This window comes from Mizuhopecten yessoensis, unplaced genomic scaffold (genome assembly GCF_002113885.1).
Source record: "Mizuhopecten yessoensis strain PY_sf001 unplaced genomic scaffold, ASM211388v2 scaffold716313, whole genome shotgun sequence".
Classification (NCBI taxonomy): domain Eukaryota; kingdom Metazoa; phylum Mollusca; class Bivalvia; order Pectinida; family Pectinidae; genus Mizuhopecten; species Mizuhopecten yessoensis.
The window spans coordinates 589,901-612,103 of NW_018480054.1; the positions used below are offsets into that span (position 1 = coordinate 589,901).

General features: G+C 36.7%; 2 protein-coding genes across 4 annotated transcripts in view; one reads left to right on the forward strand and one right to left on the reverse strand.

The window, feature by feature from the left end:
• Positions 1–12,252, reverse strand: part of LOC110442938 (condensin complex subunit 1-like) — a 35,087-nt gene extending 22,835 nt beyond the window's left edge. Inside the window, exons 1-13 of the mRNA XM_021486829.1 lie at positions 12,178–12,252; positions 10,871–10,993; positions 10,247–10,322; positions 9,629–9,687; positions 8,062–8,240; positions 7,167–7,318; positions 6,555–6,682; positions 5,583–5,706; positions 4,888–5,158; positions 4,174–4,248; positions 1,478–1,612; positions 1,038–1,131; positions 56–227 (exon numbers count right to left, since the gene is read on the reverse strand). Coding sequence (XP_021342504.1) covers positions 56–227; positions 1,038–1,131; positions 1,478–1,612; positions 4,174–4,248; positions 4,888–5,158; positions 5,583–5,706; positions 6,555–6,682; positions 7,167–7,318; positions 8,062–8,240; positions 9,629–9,687; positions 10,247–10,322; positions 10,871–10,988 — 1,583 coding nt within the window. The 5' untranslated portion in view covers positions 10,989–10,993; positions 12,178–12,252. The remainder of the gene's footprint in view (positions 1–55; positions 228–1,037; positions 1,132–1,477; positions 1,613–4,173; positions 4,249–4,887; positions 5,159–5,582; positions 5,707–6,554; positions 6,683–7,166; positions 7,319–8,061; positions 8,241–9,628; positions 9,688–10,246; positions 10,323–10,870; positions 10,994–12,177) is intronic.
• A 202-nt stretch (positions 12,253–12,454) lies between these two features.
• The window catches only part of LOC110442940 (mucin-5AC-like), a 22,326-nt gene continuing 12,577 nt past the window's right edge, over positions 12,455–22,203 (forward strand). For 2 of the 3 annotated variants that reach the window (XM_021486831.1, XM_021486832.1), the window contains exons 1-6: positions 12,455–13,102; positions 14,997–15,185; positions 16,124–16,216; positions 16,853–16,924; positions 17,653–17,935; positions 18,440–18,529. In XM_021486831.1, the coding sequence (XP_021342506.1) occupies positions 12,510–13,102; positions 14,997–15,185; positions 16,124–16,216; positions 16,853–16,924; positions 17,653–17,935; positions 18,440–18,529 (1,320 nt within the window). In that variant the 5' untranslated portion in view covers positions 12,455–12,509. The remainder of the gene's footprint in view (positions 13,103–14,996; positions 15,186–16,123; positions 16,217–16,852; positions 16,925–17,652; positions 17,936–18,439; positions 18,530–22,203) is intronic. The other variant, XM_021486833.1, reaches the window with a different exon arrangement.

The window sequence follows — 22,203 nt, forward strand, 5'->3', positions numbered from 1 at the left end:
TATGGAATAGTCCTAAACACATTTACATGATAATTAGTAAAGTTTTGAAACCCACCTGTCCGGAGTGTCCTCATCAGTGATAAGAGGATCGGAGGGTTTAGTTTGTGATCCTTCCTCTTCTTCCTTCTCCTCAGTGTCCTGTGATTCTCCCTCGTCGAGGAGTGCCTCACTTATCTTTATCTCCATCACGCGCCAGTCAGCCTCCAGCTTTCCTAGTATTGGGTTTCCTATTACAAAGGGTAGATAATTTACTATTATATAGTTACTATCAGATGCTTACAATGTGTTTGAAACTACCTCTACACCAGAAAGCAGCAAAACAATCAATCTGATTAAAATCATCTGTTACATGGCTCTGCCTGAACATCTGAATGTGCCGCGGTCAGGGTCACGTTCAAGTGACCTTTAGATGAGTCAATCAGAGGCGCACTGGCAAAAGTTTGCCAGGGAATCGGAATATCATGGTTGATAGATAAATAGCAAGGGGTATCAAACAGATTAGTTTTCCAAAACAAATATGGCGGTGGGAACTGAAGTTTCTATGACGCCAAGGAAAACATACCCATTGGGTAATAATTGCGTAGGCAACACCGCCATACAGTCTTTCTTCTCTAATAAAGCTTCGAATATCTTTTTCTGTTCGGGTTTCAGACGATCAATCCCAAATAACCTCAGAACTTTCGCATCATTCCCATCAATGTCCGCCATATTTGTTACAACTCCGAGCGCCCTTTTGAAAGAGGGTCTCTGATTGGTCAAAATTTAATGAGTATATATAGATATAAAGGTCACCTGAACGTGACCTTGACCGCGGCACACTCAAATGATTTTAATCAGATTGCATAACAATAAAAGTAAAGCAAAACATGGCAATAATTCCCCTTCCGATGCAAAGCTGCAATATTGAATTATATATTTTTCAAATTAGATTATATCAGTAACATCTGCGAACAAGTGATCAACAAATAAACTATCAATGTTCAGTAGTTTAAAATAATCAAAGTCTATAGCAGTAATGGGCTTTAAGGGACACAAACCTTGTCCACCATTTTCCTCCTCCTCCTCCTTCATCATCTGTTTCAATTTTTCTGCCTCATTTTCATAATTCTGTTCCAATTCTTTCACCGAAAACTGTATTGTGATTGAAATATTTCACCAGATCAATTTACAAGTATGATTCATGTATATTTTATTTGGGTATAACTAAAGAAAAGTTGATTGATAGAGAAAACAATAATAAATATTTCATCAAAATTGGCTGAAGATCCAGGTTTCTTAGCAGTATTATTCTACAAAATCCCTTAAACAAACTGTAACATATTAAGACTTTATAGTTATTCAGCAGCTAATTATTAAATAGACTATAAAATACAGATTTCCTGAAGAGTTTCTAAAAGAATGAAGGAAAATTATCTTGTCTTGTCATGTTCCTAATCCGAGAGATTCTACAGATTTGTAGGAAAACATAGAAACATACCTTAGCTGCATAGGGGTTACACTTGAACAGGTTGGTGACCAACAGGAGTGCTTGCTTGCGGACTGAACTGGACTTGTCTTGGAGTCGACCAACGACCAGAGTGGTCAAACTGACCTGTCGACTCAGCGGGAGGCACTAGAAAACCATGTATGTAATAATTAGAGAACTCTGTCATGTGTCTGTACATATAGGACAGGGAAATTCTACATTCACCCTCAGGTTTATGGTTACCTAACTCTGTCGCGTGTCTGTACATATAGGACAGGGAAATTCTACGTGCACCCTCAGGTTTATGGTTACCTAACTCTGTCATGTGTTTTACATATAGGACAGGGAAATTGTACGTTCACCCTCAGGTTTATGGTTACCTAACCCTGTCATGTGTCTGTACATAAAGGACAGGGAAATCCTACGTTCACCCTCAGGTTTATGGTTACCTAACTGTCATGTGGCTGTACATATAGGACAGGGAAATTCTACGTTCACCCTGAGGTTTATGGTTACCTCACTGTCATGTGTCTGTACATATATGACAGGGAAATTCTCCGTTCGCCCTCAGGTTTATGGTTACCTAACTCTGTCGTGTGTGTCTGTACATATAGGACAGGGAAATTCTACATTCACCCTCAGGTTTATGGTTACCTAACTCTGTCACATGTCTGTACATATAGGACAGGGAAATTCTACGTTCATCCTCAGGTTTATGGTTACCTAACTGTCATGTGTCTGTACATATAGGACAGGGAAATTCTACATTCACCCTCAGGTTTATGGTTACCTAACTCTGTCGTGTGTCTGACCATACATGACAGGGAAATTCTACGTTCACCCTCAGGTTTATGATTACCTAACTCTGTCATGTGTCTGTACATAAAGGACAGGGAAATTCTACGTTCACCCTGAGGTTTATGGTTACCTCACTGTCATGTGTCTGTACATATATGACAGGGAAATTCTACGCTCCCCCTCAGGTTTATCGTTACCTAACTCTGTCGTGTGTCTGTGTATATAGGACAGGGAAATTCTACGTTCACCCTCAGATTTATGGTTACCTAACTCTGTCATGTGTCTGTACATAAAGGACAGGGAAATTCTACGTTCACCCTGAGGTTTATGGTTACCTAACTCTGTCATGTGTCTGTACATAAAGGACAGGGAAATTCTACGTTCATCCTCAGGTTTATGGTTACCTAACTGTCATGTGTCTGTACATATATGCCAGGGAAATTCTACGTTCACCCTCAGGTTTATGGTTACCTATCTGTCATGTGTCTGTACATATAGGACAGGGAAATTCTACGTGCACCCTCAGGTTTATGGTTACCTAACTCTGTCATGTGTTTTACATATAGGACAGGGAAATTGTACGTTCACCCTCAGGTTTACGGTTACCTAACCCTGTCATGTGTCTGTACATAAAGGACAGGGAAATTCTACGTTCATCCTCAGGTTTATGGTTACCTAACTGTCATGTGTCTGTACATATATGCCAGGGAAATTCTACGTTCACCCTCAGGTTTATGATTACCTAACTCTGTCATGTGTCTGTACATAAAGGACAGGGAAATCCTACGTTCACCCTCAGGTTTATGGTTACCTAACTCTGTCATGTGTCTTTACATATAGGACAGGGAAATTGTACGTTCACCCTCAGGTTTACGGTTACCTAACCCTGTCATGTGTCTGTACATAAAGGACAGGGAAATTCTACGTTCACCCTCAGGTTTATGGTTTCCTAACTCTGTCACATGTCTGTACATATATGACAGGGAAATTCTACGTTCACCCTCAGGTTTACGGTTACCTAACCCTGTCATGTGTCTGTACATAAAGGACAGGGAAATTCTACGTTCACCCTCAGGTTTAGGGTTACCTAACTCTGTCACATGTCTGTACATATAGGACAGGGAAATTCTACGTTCACCCTCAGGTTTATGGTTACCTAACTCTGTCGTGTGTCTGTACATATAGGACAGGGAAATTCTACATTCACCCTCAGGTTTATGGTTACCTATCTGTCATGTGTCTGTACATATAGGACAGGGACATTCTACGTTCACCCTCAGGTTTATGGTTACCTAACTCTGTCGTGGGGCTGTACATATAGGACAGGGAAATTCTACGTTCCCCCTCAGGTTTATGGTTACCTAACTCTGTCGTGTGTCTGCGTATATAGGACAGGGAAATTCTACGTTCACCCTCAGGTTTAGGGTTACCTAACTCTGTCGTGTGTCTGTACATATATGACAGGGAAATTCTACGTTCACCCTCAGGTTTATGGTTACCTAACTCTGTCGCGTGTTTGTGTATGTAGGACAGGGAAATTCTACGTTTACCCTCAGATTTATGGTAACATAGCATATTTCTATGTGACTGTTTTTACACAATGCATTTCCATCTTACAAAATTTCACCTGAGAAAAAAATATTAGTGCACAACCATGATTAGTTTGCAGTGTTATTTAATATTAAAAGCACTTTTCAACATCAGTCCCTGAAATGACAAGTCATTTGTAACACAATTGCAAAAAAGTGTGCCAAAAAACATTGTGACTGATGTTAAATACCATCATAAAGGACCCTTTTCACAAACATGTGTACAAACGATTTAACTTTTACTTTTGAAAAATAGTCAGCATCTTGGTAGCTGGTTCAGCTGGACATTTTGTTCAGCTTGATCAATTTTACAGCAATTACCTTTTCGTTCACTATTGCTGTCCAGATCTGCAGACATTTGCTCCTGACATAAGCATTAGTGTCGTGGACGTGATCCTGTAATACAACATAAGGCATATCAACACTTGACATTCATCACAATGTGTGGGGGGCTATTATATGTATCTCAGCGACAGAATAAGGGCAAAGTGAGATAAGTCTCACTGTTTAAGTATACCTCTTACTCTTCATACCATCTTGCATGTCTTCATTATACTTTCACTGTTCCCAACTGCAATTCATGTGACATTACCAGGGAAAATGCCAATGGAGGGCTGGGAGATTTCATAACTCCTACCTTTCATATGGGGTACTAAAATTTTTGCATGTTTGGCAAGGGGTTTATTTGAAGCAGTAATTTGATGATATTTTGTTAAATCTTAGAATGAGGTCAGGCCCAAGTTTCACAAATATTCCTTAATTTTTGTGAAGTGTTTTACTAACTTAACTTTTACTTTGGGAAAAACACAACATTTACTCTTTCAGTTCCACTCACAATGTAAGACATCAATAAAACAATGCATATTAATTATTCCTCAGGCTCATGTTAAAAAGGATATGTCAGGTAAAATAATATTTGGAAGATTTTTCATGAAACTTAACCCTGTCATTTTAACAAATCATCACTATGTCCTTATAAACTGGGACAACAATCCGTGTATCTCTACTTGAATAAAGATATTCTGTAGTTCTCACCTCCAAGTTGTCGAGGAACTGATCACGGGTGGCCTTGGTTTTGTCGTCCAGACCGTCCTTATTGAGAACCTTAATTAGTATCTCTCCAATCACACCGAGCACACAGTTCCTCATGATGTACGGCTCACTGTCGAGGTGACACAGCAACAGACTCATGTTGGGCAGCACAAACGCTGGGATCCTGTCAGCGATCTCCACCAGGAAGGTGGAACAGTTACGAGTTCCTGCAGAGTCCTTGACGGCATCCTCTGGAGCCAGACGCCCAATCTCTCTAAAGAATACACCAAATTTGTTAGTGTAAACATGCATCTTATTAATTTCTTTTCTCTTTTTTTTTAAACTGTCTTTATTTCGTTATGGTATTTCGAAATGATCTTGCAAATTGGGTTATTTATCCTGGCTAAGACATACACTTAACTCGAAATATATACATGTAAACACACTAAAGTAATAAAAGTACAAAAATCAAACAAATCTGTTCAGGTGTTAATCCTCCTAGCTACAGAATGTGATTTTAAGTAGAGAGGCTGGAGTAGAATAACTAGTTAACAGTTAACACTTAGCATTTGTTATTCATACCAAACTGATGAAACTCATCATTCCGATTAACTTGGTATATTACAATCTTAAAGAAAAGACATCAGACTTTTAAACGAATACAAAAGCTCAGATTTGATGATAGATTATGACTTTACCTTGTAATTTCACACAGAACTGTTTTGACCCCGAATTCCTCTGTGATGACCTGTAGTGTCTGGGCCAAGGGAACAACGAGATGTTCAAAGTGTTGGACCAACTGTACCACCTTCAGACTGCAGCCTACAGCCAATAGTAGTGTACAGCTTTAACTCACATCTTAGTATGTTAGTGTCCCAGATAATAGAGGTAGACTTAATAATGATTTACTGACAGAATTAATTTTTATGACTTTTCCTAAGAAATGCAGAACATACAGAAAAAGGTGTGCAGAAAGGCCTCTTGAAACAAATACAGTAAAACCCTGCTAACTCAAACTCGTGGGTCCAGATCAATAGTTCTAGGAAAACATGGTATTCGATGAATCTGGTTTTTTCCCAAATCGTCATACTTTTATCAGGTGGGACAACAGACAGAATGAGCACTGCAAATATCACGTATACTAGAGGATAGATACATGTCGATGGCACGCAGTAGGTGTGATAGGCAGGTGTGATATTCAGGTGTGATATGCAGTTGTGATACACAGGTGTGATACTCAGGTGTGATTACCTGTTTGACGAATGGATGGGTTAGATATTAAGGTTTTGAGTGGTTGGGGATAAATTCAGATTCAAAGAACATGGGGGTAATCGAGCAATGGCAGTTCCAGTAATCCAAGGTTAATTTACACAGAATATACACAATATAAGAACACAGTGGAGACCAAGGGAACTATTCGAGGAACGTATTCGAGTAATGCGAGTTTGATTAATTGGGGTTTCACTGTAGTTTGATAATATTACAAAATTTAAAATAGCATCTATTTATTTATTCATAAATAGTGCTGTAATTTTTTTTCATTAATGGTTAATGTTCAACAAACACAAATTTTGTTATCAATAACAATACCTGAATGATTTTTGCTTAGCTTAGAGACTAAGATATGTTGCACCAATTTTATCTTGATATTTAACACATTAGGTACCTACCCAGACTATGGTTGTAGCTTTTCACCATGACAGCTAAGATGTGATTCATCACTTGTCTTGTTTCCATGGCAGATGCATAAGCTAGTCCAGGATTCTCAAATAACTTGTAACAACAATTTGTAACCAGGCTAAAAGAAACAGAAAACATGTATCATCATCTACAACAACCATAATTATGTTTCATTAATTCTTGACAGAAAATTAAAAACAGAATCACAAATATTGTGTAGAAATACTTTATAACATTGCCCAAATCATAGCACCCTTGAAAGTTCAAAATATGAAACAATTTGCACTTCAATTGATCCTACCTATAAATAGACTCATAATCCTGGGCCCATACTATTTTTTTTCACTGATTTGGAAAGAACTTAAAGTGACTTAAGGCTGGATACTGTTTTCAAAATTTACATTTCACTTTTCAATTGTTTAACATGATTTAAGTGAGTTACAAGAAATCTGGTTTGAGCACAGAATCCATGCTTGAGCATGAAAATGGTTTCATGAATATGGTCCCAGATCTCAACATCGCTTAAAGTTTCTTCATACATTGTATAACCCTACATCTATCACATCTTAATACAAAAGAAGTGAATAACATGTTGGCCGTACTTGACAAACTCCTCATTAGGTATTGGCGGGTCCCACAGCCTGTGTATGTTGAGTGACACGAGATGAAGTAGGGCTTTAAGTCCCATCCCTCGCTCCTCATCCCAATCCATCCCTGTACTCCCCTTCTTTGATTTGTTGGACTTAGCACGGCCCTGCACAACAACACAGTCAGGGAAATACAATCTGCAGCTCTCGCTCTAATAATAAACTTTACAATTCTGTGACACTTTACATTAATTATGAAACAAGTTTGATCAACTTACATTGGCCCAGATGGAAGTGTACAGGGGATCGTATTGTGGGAGGAACAGGAATACCCTGGGAAAATTCACATGGTTGGGCAGGTGGCCCGATACCTTTTTACATCTGATTCAAGAATCAAACATGGCTGCATAAGCCATTGGTGAAAGCCAGTGCACTATCCACTGCACCACCCGACCATATTTCTCACCCGACCATATTTCTCACCCAACCATATTTCTCACCCGACCATATTTCTCTCACCCGACCATATTTCTCACCATATTTCTCACCCGACCATATTTCTTGAACTTTTAAAAAAAGGATATTGATGAAATTTGTGGCAGCTTGAACAGATATTTTTGACGACATTATTCTAATTATAAAATTTAAGAAATGTACAGTTTACAGTCTTCAGGGGAAATTTTCGTCCTTTGACGGTGAAATCCATTTTCACCTTTGATGGTAAAATCTATTTTCACCCAATATTAAATTCACCCTTCCATATTTGATAACTACATGTATGTATATTATGCTGTTTAAATTGGACCTCATTACAGAGAGTGAAAAAAGAAAAGAAAATTTAAGTGTAGTGAATTTTTGTTCTTGGATATAGAAAAGAATGTGAATTAACCATTCAAACAGTACTACTTACCTTTGCATTAACCAGCTGTGTAGCACTTGGTTTGGAGTCCTCTGCATCCAACATTTCCATGTACTGACACAGAAGGTAACAGACCATCTTGACCATATTGAGACTGGCTTTTTTCTCTTCCTTAACAGGGGGAGCATCTTCCAGAACATTTGCAAGGTCATTTGACAAGGATTTCGTAACTATTAAACAGCAAACAAATACTTCATGATCAAATCAAATTCAAAATGACATGAGACAAGGAATGAGATCCTTTATAAATACATAAAACATTTAGAAAACATTTATTTTCTATGTTTTGCCTCTTCATTAATTTTAATAGGTGACTATGAAAGTTTGAAACAGTAATCATATATATAACCTTGAAGTGAAATCAGTGTACTATTGATCAACAAATTAAATGTATAAAAATCACATTCTAAATAAAATTGAATATATAAATTTATCTTGTTTTTATGCAAATTAAGGTGTTAATAGATTTTTAAACATTAAAGCTGACAGTGCAAGTTAAAAATCTTTCAATTGAGATTTAAAAAATAAGTTTTATTTTTCTCTGGTTTTGAGATGTTCCCAGTGACAATTCTCTTCCGCCTGTCGTATCTAAGGAAGCGCTGACATTTTATAATGTACTTGCTTGGTAACGAGTATGGGTCTCGCTTGGTATAAAAAACACATCACCCATCAAACCGGTTATCATTTGTTCAATGTGTGCGCAAGGCGACACTACTATATATACTATAGATCACTTTCATGATTCTTTATCAACATTTTTTATCAGATCAGTTGAAGATATCAATTATCTAAGAAAGGTGGAAATAGTAGTAAAATTAAATACAACCAATTAAAATATCTAATGCACAGCCNCGACTAACGCTAATGCCTACTACCTTTTAGATATATAACCTCCTGTGTGAAAACAATACTAATTCCAACCATTTCCATGAGAACGGTTCAATTATCAAGTTTCACATTGTTGACAACACACCTGGGAGCGTCACATTTTGCATGTGTTTTGCTATAAAAGCACCTTCATGACGAGGACTAAGCGTTCATAATAAAGTTTTCGTGTGTGGGTGCAATTCTATGCACGTGAAAGACTGATGATATATATGGGATTTATAGAAGTATTTTCAGTAATATACTTTTTATTTTGGATACACAATTTTCGAGAAGTTGCCATAAGTAACAACCAGCTTGGCAGTGTTTCAAATACTTCAGGTGAGTGCATTTTATTTTTGATATCCTTGCTGACCAGGGTGCACGGTGCATTGAATTGTAAGACAGTCAGTTGTAGAATGATTACCAGTTTGACAGGTAATGCGCTTTTTATACCCAGCGAGACCCATACTAGTTACCAAGCAAGGACAAACTAAAATGTCAACACTTCCTTAGAAGCGATGGGAAGGTCTCAAAACCAGAAAATAAAACTTTTTTTTTTTGTATTACTCTCAATTGAAAGCTTCTAAGTTATGCACTGTCAGCTTTAACTAAGTTACTGATAATGGATTAAATGCATGTTATGTTTACTTCCTAAACTTTGTAAAAATTTAAACCATTGAAATTGACTCACTCTTCACAACAAGCTCCCAGGCATCCTCCTTCAGGTCCTGAGGAAGATCTTTTTGTAAGCTATAATAAATATATACAAATGTACTACGTGAAAAAAAATATATACAAACTCATATTGAGTGGAATAGTGCAATTACCAAAAAAAAAAGGAATTTTTTAAAAGGAAAACATCAATCCATGAAAATTACAAATGTTTTGCTTCTTTTTTATTTTTGGATTTCTACAGTACTAGTCATATTGTCATAATTCTATCTGAAACTCTGCGAGGAAAAAGCTTCCAATGCAGTTTTTTATTGTGTGTTACAGGGATCCTTGTTAATCTGTCGAAATATTTTTTAAGTATGATGTGGATCGGGATGATCAATAAGCTGAACTCTTCATCATAATCTTATTCTAGTAGTTTTTTTTCCTTTCCGCTCCCCATACCCAACAATATTTCATCATTTCTATAGGAAATTCATCATACTATTTAGGTTTTTTTCTTTCCTGTTATGAACTTAAATTTAAAATTAGGCTTTTCCAAGTTTACAGCTCACATTAGGAGTCTCTAAAGGGCTGAATCAACCTGGAATCAAACGATAAGAAACTTCCCTAATTTACTTTGTGATATTATACTTACCAAAGAACACTAAACAGGACGTCAAAATTCTCCAGAATTATGCGAGCACCATGAGCTCTGAGGTTTGTCTTCAGTTCTGTAAAATTTGAAGAAAAAAAAAAGAAATCAATAACTATTGTTTACCTTATAACACATTTATCCTACTGTAGTCTCTAGAGATAAAATGGTATGGCCATGATGTGATAACTTAAAATTGGCAGTGACAATTGAAGTTTGAAATTATCTCAATTAAATAATCAAATGAAAATGTTTTAAGCTTTTTACTGCATGCATCAGCAGTTTTTGCTTTAAGAAACTACATATAAATTGTTTAAGCAGGGATTGGACAGTAACTGTATCCCTTATTTCTGTGTGAAAGTGATGACTCTCTCTCACCAGTTAAATGATGTTCTACATTGAACTTTTACTTGTACGTTTGTTACTGCATTACTTGTTTCAGAATCATCCCGTCTGAGTTGTATTGAGTCTAACTATATTATAACAAATATTATCTGTGCTTTTAAAAAGATGCAGCTATAACATGACATACTAAATGGTATACCGGTATACCTCATAACAATGTCATGTTATAGCAAGCGAGGAATTAATGTAGGCTAGATTAGTAATAGATTGACCTCTACCCACCATGAAGGGCACCTGGTAACTCTCTTGGTGATAACACCTCATCAACAACAAACTGTGATACATCTGTTTTGTTCAGCAGGTCATCCCGGGCAACGGGAATCAGAAATTCAAAACTCATGGTTGCTGAAAATGATATGGTATATACTGGATTAATATCAAATCCTGGATTCTCAAAAAGAAGCACTCAAATATCTTAGACTTTAAAATCACTGGTAGAAATAGTTCAAAGAATTGATGAATATGATATAACATATTAGTAGCTACAGTGTACATAGGTTATATAAAAATAGCACATTGACCAGTAATAGTGTATTGTCTGCTGATAGTCATATATATATATGTACGTAGCGAAACTAGACTGGTTCGATAGTCGACGACCAGGTAGCTCAATTGTTAGAACGCCAGTCTAGAGTTCGGAAGGTCGCGGGTTCAAACTCCAGTCTGGCCCTTACATTCTGTCTTTCTCCGGATCCTGTTACATGTATATAATATCAGTTCATGACTAACAAACTAAATTACCTTCCATGCTGTATGATCACTTTCGTAGCGTAATATCATGATTGCCACACTTTACATTTAAAATTGAATCAAAGAGTCAGGGGCACAAAATTTAGACATACGAAGCTGAGCATCCACTTAGATACAACATGCCCTCGATGCTCCCTCCCCTCTTTCCTTTCTCCTCCTGAATTTTTATTTTTCAAAACACTGCAACTTAAACATACAGAACTCTACTTAACAGTTGTAAGAATAATACAAGGTACTCCAATATAGCTTTACCTTTAAAAACACTGTTAAATGGAATACGGATTGCCTCCCTTTGCCCAAAATCCAATCACCATAATGCAAAAACAAAGCGCTTCAAATCCATAACTGGACAGACACATATATCAAAAGGATCACTCAAGCTCCCCTTTTCCAAGTTACACGGTATTTAATTTGAACAAAGTGATCACACCTAGACAATTGTTTTAGAAATCAAATGATAAATTTCCTTGCCATTCAAATAATGTACTAAACAATTCCAACGTAATTGTGGGGAATCAAAACGGTATTCTCAACAGATTGTGTTTTGGGGTGTTGTAGGATAGGCTTACACTTACTACCGATGTACACAAGAACTGTAACGTGCCCTACTGGCAGTGCTCTACTTAGTACTTCCTATAACACTAACAGGAACTGGTTGCAGAATACTGCAGTAGCTTCAGTAAAACTTGCACCCATAAGCCGACTACGGACACGTTGAACATTACGCATATATCAATATTTTTCTATAAAAACTGATACACGAATCACCATGTCCTTACCCGTGATTAAAAAAACATCAACACAATTTTTCTTCCACAGATCGTTCGAAGTTTCCGCCTTTTATCTTGTACCCAATCAAATCAAAGAATATCAAACTGCCCGTCTCTTTATTTAAATTTTTATTTTGAAAAGAAAACTTTTCTTTGTAAAATCAAGCAATGCAAATGCAAAGGAATTATTTTAGCAAGAAACAACGCATTCAAAATGTTTATTTTAAATCATGCATATTTTTATTATCTAGTCATTTACCGTTAGTTACTTCAGCGCGACAAAACCGGAAGTTGTCCATTAATCTTAAACTTTATGTTTTTTTACCGCGTGTGAATCAAGCATGCAGCTTGATTTTAGGATTTTACTTGTGATTTTTATTTTAATTTTTTTCCTTATTTATATTTTATCATATTTTAGCGTAATTACGATTTTAATCGCCATTTGTTTAAGTATTTTACTCCCCATAATCTTCGGTTGGTCAACCGGTGAACGTTGTGCAACGAAACTGAAGTTACCGGCAAAGGCAAATTCAGAAGTGTCATTGTCAAGAAAAGGGAAAAAGAAGAGCTTGTCGCCACATTCACGTTCAAGGAGTACATATCATAAATACACACACAATATTTCTTCTGATGAAAATATGCATAGAAATGGATTTTCAAACTCGTCCTTTAATGATAAAAAGTTTGACAGATCGTTCGATAAATGGCGGTCTCCTGTAAATTCACCCGGTATGCGTTCTCCCGCAATACGTGTGGCATCGCCTGTAGCCGGATTTGGATTAAGAACTCGAAAACCAAGTCAGCTCGTTGCAAGAAGACATTCGTTTTCAGTGAAAGCTTCTTTAGACACTTCAACAAGTGAAAGTAATTCAAGAATACCCTTTCTTCCAACCATCAAAAGAGCATTGGGACTGGAGACTATAGTCAGTCCCAGGTAAGATGACACAAGTGTAGCCTGCTTTCATCGGCAACTTATCTATGTAGGCAACCTTAAATGGTAGAATGGAATATATGTCTATAGATCTTAATATATGAATTATCTGTAATATATTTAAAGTTGTGTAGAGTCTGAGGTTTCCCAACGAATGGTTTTTGGTTATCATGTTTATCTAACTCATGTAAGTTAATCTTCAAATTGTATAAAGACACCAGGTTTACCGAGTGTCTTTGACAATATGAAAATTAACTAACGAGAGTTAGATAAACGTGATAACTATTCATCATGAGCTAGGGGACCTGTGTCTCCCATAATGTTCGTATTTTACCACATTTTTCCCTTCAAAAATACTTACTTATGTGTGTTTCCGATGGGAAAAAAATCGCCATGGAGCATGACATCACTTTGGAAAATAATGTTGAAATGTATTGCAATATGACGTCATAAATCAAAGATTGACCAATGAAATCACGTTCAGGGTGTTACCCAATATAGGGGGGAGCCAAAAATGATTACCAACTCCTAGCAGGTTTATCCAATGAGTCTTGATCATGAGTGAGGAAACTACAGTGGTTGTGGGATACAGGTGTGGCACAATTTAATTGTACAAAGAATTATGGACGCCTTCTATCTATATCTTTATGTTATACTCCATTGAGACCAGAACAGAATGGCTTTGCACTAAAAGAAATTTCCTTTTAGCTCATTAAGTAGAGCAGCAGACTGCAAAGATGGGGGTCGCTGGTTCAGTCCCGAGGGGAAGTCTAACTCTTTTTCCTGTTTCAAATGGTGTTTGTGGCCTTATTCTTCTCCTCCAATAATCTGTATACCACCTCTGGTGTATTAATGTCGCAGATTTCCTTTGGTGACAGGGAGTTAGAACCATGGGTTGTTTTGGTGTTGAAGGCTAATACATTTACAAAGGTGGAGAGCTGCATGGCAATTTCAATTGTACATTCAACCTTTACACTAAAGGGAATTTCCTTTTTTTGTAAGATCGTTTGGATTGTGAAGCCCGGGATGGCTGGTTTGTTGTGTTTAATTTAAGGGCACACTATCCTCTTTTCTTGCTATGATCATGGTATAATATCTGTTTAACTGTTTACTTTATATAGTGGAACAGTGGCACCAAACTTTTTATTGATGCTTAAATACACTAAACAGATATGTTTCCCCCTAAACATGGAGAGTTTGTGCTTTGATTGATCTATTGCAAGGACTAATAGTTGACTGTTATCAGCTGTCCTTGTGGCCAAATCCGATAAGTTTTGCAAACAAAGTGGTGTCAGAGCACAAGTCTAGCTCTGGACGTTTGAGTGTAAGAACTGGGATGACCAGTGAAGGAGGGGTCATCCTCTTATCTTGCTCTCCATAGCTTTTACTGTTATTTTATTGTTCTATGTAGGTTAGAATACCAGAGTTTTACACTATAGCAAGCACAAGTCCTCTAGTCCAAGCATGTCAAACTTAAGATTTTATGAATATTCCTCTTGGAAAACTGCTTAAATTACAGATAAATTGTCTAACTTTTCTTAAAGCTTTACTATATCAGATAATCTCTATGTAGTTTTACGTTCATTACATTTACAGTCAATTTAATAACTTATGTTTCGTGCCTCAGATGTTTCCTATGGAAATCTTGGACTAGGAAATAATATTTTCAACTAGGACTACTAAGTAAAATTACTTAGTGTCTGACCCTTAATATCCATTGTCATTGAGTGATTAATTAAAAGGGGGCTTTAATTTGCAATAAATGAATAATTGCACGAATTCTGTCTACACCAAATGTCAACAATGGACCACAGCCACAAGATTGTCCTGATATACAAATTTGCTTGCTTTAATTGATGGTAACAATATTTTTCTTATATTTATTTTCTTTGTGCAGGTACACTAGTAAAGATGATTATAGCAACTATACAAGTTACCCTGAGGCTGCCTCCCCAGGATTTGTCCCTGCAGTTCGACTATCCCAGCACGACCGTCATCCACTCTCCAAAGTGCGATCCTCAGCTGTACGAAGTCCAAATACTATAAAAATAGCCCCTCCAGATCCTCACAAACTTGGCAGTCCAAGGTGGGTTTTTGCTGTCTTTTCCAGATACAGTCATCAAGAGTGTACAAATCCATTAGTCTGATACCGTAGCCATAGGCTAGTAGACTTTGTGTCAGGAATTGTGAACATATTTATTATTTACTATGAAACTAGGTTTGGCTGCTACAATTTTTGAAATTTCCCTTTTGTTTCGTATGCTCAAAGTATGAAATTTAAACCCCATGTGCTGTGTGTTTTCTTTTTCTAAGTGTAAATTACAACACCTTCAGGGGGGAAATGACTGAAAAAATTCACAACGATTTTTATGCAGTCTTTTCGCTGCTGTATTCTGCTAGAAATTACTGAGGTACTAGGTTTGTTATTACATCCTACTACACAGATTGTAATAAAGCTGTAAGATGCCACTACTACACAGATTGTGATATAGCTGTAAGATGCCACTATTACATCCTACGACACAGATTGTGATAAAGCTGTAAGATGCCACTACTACATATGTAGGATTTGTCAGTGTTTTCGCTTGTCTTTTACAAAAGCTGGGTCCCCAGCAGATGTTGAAATCTTTGAAGTTTCCTGCAATAAAATTTGATGAGTTGTTGGATCTCTTTAAAAAAAGTTCCTCCCACCCCTTCCATATGTTTATTTCTGGAAGAGCCCCAAGACGTAATAGGCAGAGAACCTAACCATGGATTGAAGTGAATTATTTTGGAGCTTTCATTGGGCAGTGATTTTTTTGCCTGGCTTTACAGCCGAATACTGACTACTTTCCCCGACTAAAAAGTGCTTTATTACCCCAAAATGGGGAGAAAATCAGGATTATCCACCCAATTTCATAAAAAAAATGCTATATTTTCCCAATTGATGTAGGAACAGGCTGTTGTGAAATTTTGGTTGAAAAGGTTACTGTTGGAATAGCCCTGACTGTTGATATGTAATTCTGCTGAATATTCACTTGACAGGATGTTGGAGAAGAGGAGGAAAGATCCTGGGACAGATGACACCAGGAAAACACCAGACATGCAATCTGTTCTTACCGCACTAAAGGAGAAAAGGTATTGTAAAATACACCTTGTTTTAATGTGCCAGAATATATGGGTCAGGGTCACAATAACATTGATGTCAATACATGAATGGCATTACTGTGTGGTTGCTGTAATTCTACTTCCTGCTACCAAGTATACAGGTTTTCATTGTGTGTTCGTCTTCTTTTTTCAACCCTCTTTTCACCTGAATTTCATGAAATTCGATTGATTGCCCTTTGACACTGATCAATAAAATCCATGACAATTAAAAACTATGAAGTCAAGGATCACAGTGTTGTTAATAAATACAGCATGCAACACAGAAATCTGAACACTTCAGCTGGTTAGGTGATTTACACGATAAACACACTAGTGGACTAGTAAAGAACAGTAGAAAAACTAGAATAGAATCGGGAACACATACAGCACTTGCAGAGTTCACCATACCAGTCAACAAAACACTGTAATTTTCTTCTTTAAGACATCCTACACACTATCATCACTTGATATAACTGTACATTGCAGTTGATTTCTGCTATTTTTATGGGGAGGGGAGATCATTATGTAAGTTTTATCATTTTTATGGGGAGGGGAGATCATTATATAAGTTTTATTATTTTTATGGGGAGGGGAGATCATTATGTAAGTTTTATTATTTTTGTTCAGGAGAAAAAGAACTGCTGGCCCATCAGAAGATACCTACTGCACTGAAGTACCAACCCAGAAATCAAAGAGGAGGTAAATACTGAATTGATTAGGAAGGGCTCGGACCCTAATCACTTTGACATTTACAGTGGGATAAAGCCATTTCCTCTAAATTTGATTGAAATAAAGCTCTATCATCTTTTCAAATGTTTGGATCTATGTTTACTTCATTATTAGTTTTCTATAGAGTTTGATTATAAAATGTAATTATTAAGTTTTTGTGCAGGTGATTTTGAAGTGATATAAACCTGAAAAATTAACATTGACCAAAGCAAAGCCGACGTGTTCTTATCACATCAATTTGACCTTCCAAAAACCCTAAACAATTATATGCTTCTGCAATAAGATTGGAAAAAAACCTTCCAGGTCTTTGACAGTTTTCTGTCATATTTTGTGCGGGGTCCTACAGCTCTGCCGGGTAGAATGAAGAAATTTTTTTGCTATAGAAAAATATCTCACATCGTTTTTGATATGAGTGTATTGGAACAAAATATGACTTTCTTTAGACCAGGTTTGAATAGCATTTATATTTCGTAAAATGTTAAAAATGAAGATATTTGGTTTGGTTTAATATTGTTTAACGTCCTTTCAAAAGCTATGGTCATTTAAGGACGGGAGATATTTGTGAATGAGATTTAAAGAAATGATGAGATTAAAAGGTTGGTTTTTATAGATAATTCCTTCAAATGAGGAATTTAATAAAAGTTTGATTTGTTCTGTAAAGTAGTTTAATATAATGCAAGAATTCTTCTGTTCTGCAGACGACAGGAAAGTCAGCAGTCCAATGCGTCCACCTCCTCGTTACCTCCCCTGCCTGCTTCCCTGCCAGACCTTTCTGTATCTGATTACACTATACCACGTCTAGAGACACCCTCCCTGAAACGGGCAGCAGCTCCCGAGGTGTCAGAGTGGGAGGGGCATGCAAGTAATGCCAAACGACTGCGACAGGAGGGGCGATACAACTCGATTTCAAGTTCTCTGAGCTCCAGTCGTTACCTGGAAAGATCCAACCGCAGCTACAGCCCCAGACCAGATTGGTCCCAGGTAAACATTTGTGTGACATTTGTATCTGATATAACATAATCAAAGAAAAGTCATTTATCAGGATACTGAGACCATCCATAGGTCTCTGGATTATAAATCGAAATATTTTTAGAGCAAGTTGAATATTCAGAATCCAAAATTTAGTCCATTCATTTCTTGGTTATTATTGTACTATTGTCTCCTTGAATAAAATAAATATATTTTCAGTACCCTAAAGATTTTTTATGTTAAATACATGTATATATATGTCTACAGTGTAATATTTTCAAGAAAAAGACCAATTTAAAACATCTGTCAGGTTAACTATTAGATCTGAATAGTCATACACTCCTGCTGAGAATTTCTACCATGACTCCAGCATCTTAAAAACTGATTCCTATGCTATTAATGTTTTTTTGTAGACCAGATTTATACCAGATTTTACATCCATGTATCTGTTATAAGAAAATGAAAAAAATGGGTAAAACCTATTTCTATATGATTTATTTCTGTGGTTGCTTGAAGGAATCTACAGCCGAATTAAAACGAGCTATCCAAAGGGAAATCAACAAAATAACCCAGGAAATGCCCAGTGATTTAGTCACTAGTCTACGTGTAAGGGTATCTCTGGTGACACCATCAAACCTATAGCAATACTAACATACACTGCTACTGTGTGAACGACCTAGGGAATCTATTACCTGTAACATAGACTGCTACTGTGTGAACGACCTAGTGAATCTATTACCTGTAACATAGACTGCTACTGTGTGAACGACCTAGTGAATCTATTGCCTAATCATGATTGCTACTGTGTGAACGACCTAGGGAATCTATTACCTGTAACATACACTGCTACTGTGTGAACGACCTAGGGAATCTATTGCCTAATCATGTTGCTACTAACTTATCTCAGAGGAGTGATATGCTGTAAGAAATCCCAATAAGAAAATGTATCACGCTCTACCCAGTAGCATTTCTACATTACTTCTACATGTTAACCCTGTGGCTGATGGTGCCCCTATAAAATAATAGCCTAAACAATGCAGTGGATCATATCTACTTAAGAGATATGACATTGTGTGCCTTTTAGCCTTTTAAAAGCCTTGAAATAATACTGACCTAGATTGAGTGTTACAGGAAATCAGCTCCAAATTGAGATAATTTAGTGAAGATCAAAAAACAAACATAAATTTTGTTATTTTTCTTGCATCTCTGTAGTGCAAGAGTTTTCATTAACTTTGAAGACAGTTTGTAGTCAAAATGAATACCCTTATGTGGGCCTCTACATTCAATAGAACTAACAACTGTAGTGGCATATAGGGCTGCAACGATATATCACGATACTTTAAATACGGTAAAATACACAATATTTTTTGGGTAGCATAATACACCCAAGATATTTCCTGATTTTGTGGTTTCTGAATTTAGTCTACTCATATTCGTTCCCATGGCGAGTGACAGCTCCAGTTTGGCATGCACGTCGAAAGACGAAAATTGTGTGTGAAACTTTTAAGTCATGCCAAGTCTATTTCCTGTTGTAATATTGACATTAAAAAAATCCAATATCTTTTCGCCTTGCTGCTACTGTTACTATATGTAGCGTGATATCGTTATGTTAATGTATGGATGCAGCCCTAGTGGCATATAACAAGATAGTGAAACAATTTTTCTGTTGCGGACAGTGGAAAAACTTTGCTTTCACAGACACTGGACACATTTTCTTTCTACTTAAATATGTGAAATATGGTGCACAATGTCATGTAGAGATAGCAGACTAACAGATCAATTCTTGAAAAACTCTAGCAACGAGTTACAAGTAGGTTCATGGTATCTCCTGTGTTGGGATGTGAGAATTAGTGGTCTGTGATAGGAGAATTGTCTCCCCTTCTACCTGGTGTTGATTCTTCTGTCACACTCGAGAATGTGATTCCTAGGTCACTGGACAGAATTGAAACCGAACAGAAATGCCAGGGGTAACTATAATTCACAATCAGTTTTCTATGGGAAAGAAGTTGATTTTGTAAATCAGGAAGGAAAACTAATAAGAACGCTTTGAAATAAACCATGTACAGTGCTAAAAGCTGCTATGTAAATATGTTATACTAGCAAAACCACCGATAAGTAAATACATTTGTACAAGCTGCTGTAAAAACACATCACTAAATGCTTACTGCCTAAATACCCTGTTCAGCAAAAATTGGGATATCTACCCCAACCCCAGTGGCCAGGGTGGGGCCCCAAAGGGAAAATTTTCCAATATTTTAAAAAATCTTCTTCTCCAGACTCAGAGGTACTACAGTCAATTTCTCTGCATAGATGGAAAGATCATCAGAGGCTTTATTTAAATTGTAATTTTCAGTACCCACCATTCTCCATTGGGGAGGGGCTAAAGTTAACTATAATTTATATTAGGGAAATGAAACTTTTGGGTATATTTTGTTCATTTTCAGCAGGAATTTATTCTTATTTGGTGAGAATCATCATTTGAGGAAGATGGTATCAAATTGTAAAATTTGGATTCCTATCCCAACCCCCAGGGGCCAGGGAGGGGCCCCAAAGGGAAAATTAACCAATATTTCAAAAGTCTTCTTCTTCAGACTCAGATGTAGTACAATCAAATTCTGTGCATGGATGAAAATTCCGTCAGGGGCTTTATGTATTTTTCAATTTAATAACCCCGGGCCATCCATTCTAGCTTGCAGAGGGTGAAAAGTTGCATTAGTTTATATAGGGAAATAACACTTTCGGGTGGGGCCCAAATGGGGAGCATGGTTAAAAGTTAAAATAAATCTTCTTCATCAGACTCCGATGTTTTACTGTTCATGGATAGAAAGATCCTTACCTAAATTATCATTACCGAATTAAATTGAGCTACTTGTACCTATAATATAACTCAGGTGACTGCTAAGGCCCTTGGGCCTCTTGTGTTTGAAACTGTTTTCATAAAAGTTAAGTCAGTGTAGCATATTATGCACTATTTGAAAATTATTTTATCCACTTGTAAGAAAGATTCTAAAAGGAATCATTTGGGAAACTTTAAGTTAGGTTTGTTTTAGTCAATCAAAAAAGATGGCAATTAGTTAATTTCATTTTTTTTTTTTTTTAAACCTAACATTTGATAAATGCTAGGATAAATTTAATTGAAATAAAATTTGATGACATTAAGGATGAAAGGTATCATAGATTACTTACAACTTGTTAGACTGGTGTTTGACTGTCTTTGCTAGATATCTGTGATACAGCTACACAAATCAATTATTAGTCCCAACCAGTGAAACTTGGGGGACTATAGGTTTCCTCTCCATCCGTCTATGTACGTACGTAACACCCATGTTTGTCAGCGCTCTAGCGGCTTCATTCCTTGAGGGATTTGGATCAAACTTCACACAAATACAAAGGACCATAATATCTCAGACAAGTTCGAATTTCAGGGTTGTTAGGTCAAGGTCACCATTACTATTTTTAGAAAATCCTTGTCAGCGCTCTAGCAGCTTCATTCCTTGAGAGATTTGGATCAAACTTCATACAATTACAAAGGACCATAATATCTTGGGACAAGTTTGAGTTTCAGGGTTGTCGGGTCAAGGTCACTGTTACTTTTTTTAGAAAATCCTTGTCAGCACTCTAGCAGCTTCATTTCTTGAGGGATTTTGATCAAACTTCACACAATTACAAAGGACCATAATATCTCGGACAAGTTCGAGTTTCAGGGTCAAGGTCAAGGTCACCATTACTATTTTTAGAAAATCCTTGTCAGCGCTCTAGCCGCTTCATTCCTTGAGGGATTTGGATCAAACTTCACACAAACACAAAGGACCATAATATCTCAGACAAGTTTGAGTTTCAGGGTTGTCAGGTCAAGGTCAACGTTACTATTTTTAGAAAACCCTGGTTTTATATATGGTTTTATATATTTCTCTGTCATTATACTTACATTTACAATTTCTTGCATTATTATTACATTAAAATCAGTTAGAAGCTAATCGTATACTTTACATTTTCCCCAAATTAACACCAAATGGCACTACTTTTATAAATCATTACAGTGTAATAACTAGCGGGGGCCGGTAGGGGACATGTTTTGCTTAAGCAATACTCACTATGCTTGTTATAATTAATAATTTATCTGGCAATAAGCCCACCCACATCTATTGAAGTTCAGTAAAATTTCGACAAATGATTTTTCATTGTTCTTCAGTAAGATATCCCCCTACTTTGAGTCAAAAATGTGTTAACTTCCCACCCTGCCCTGCCCTGCCCTGCCCTGCCCTGCCCCAAAACCCCCA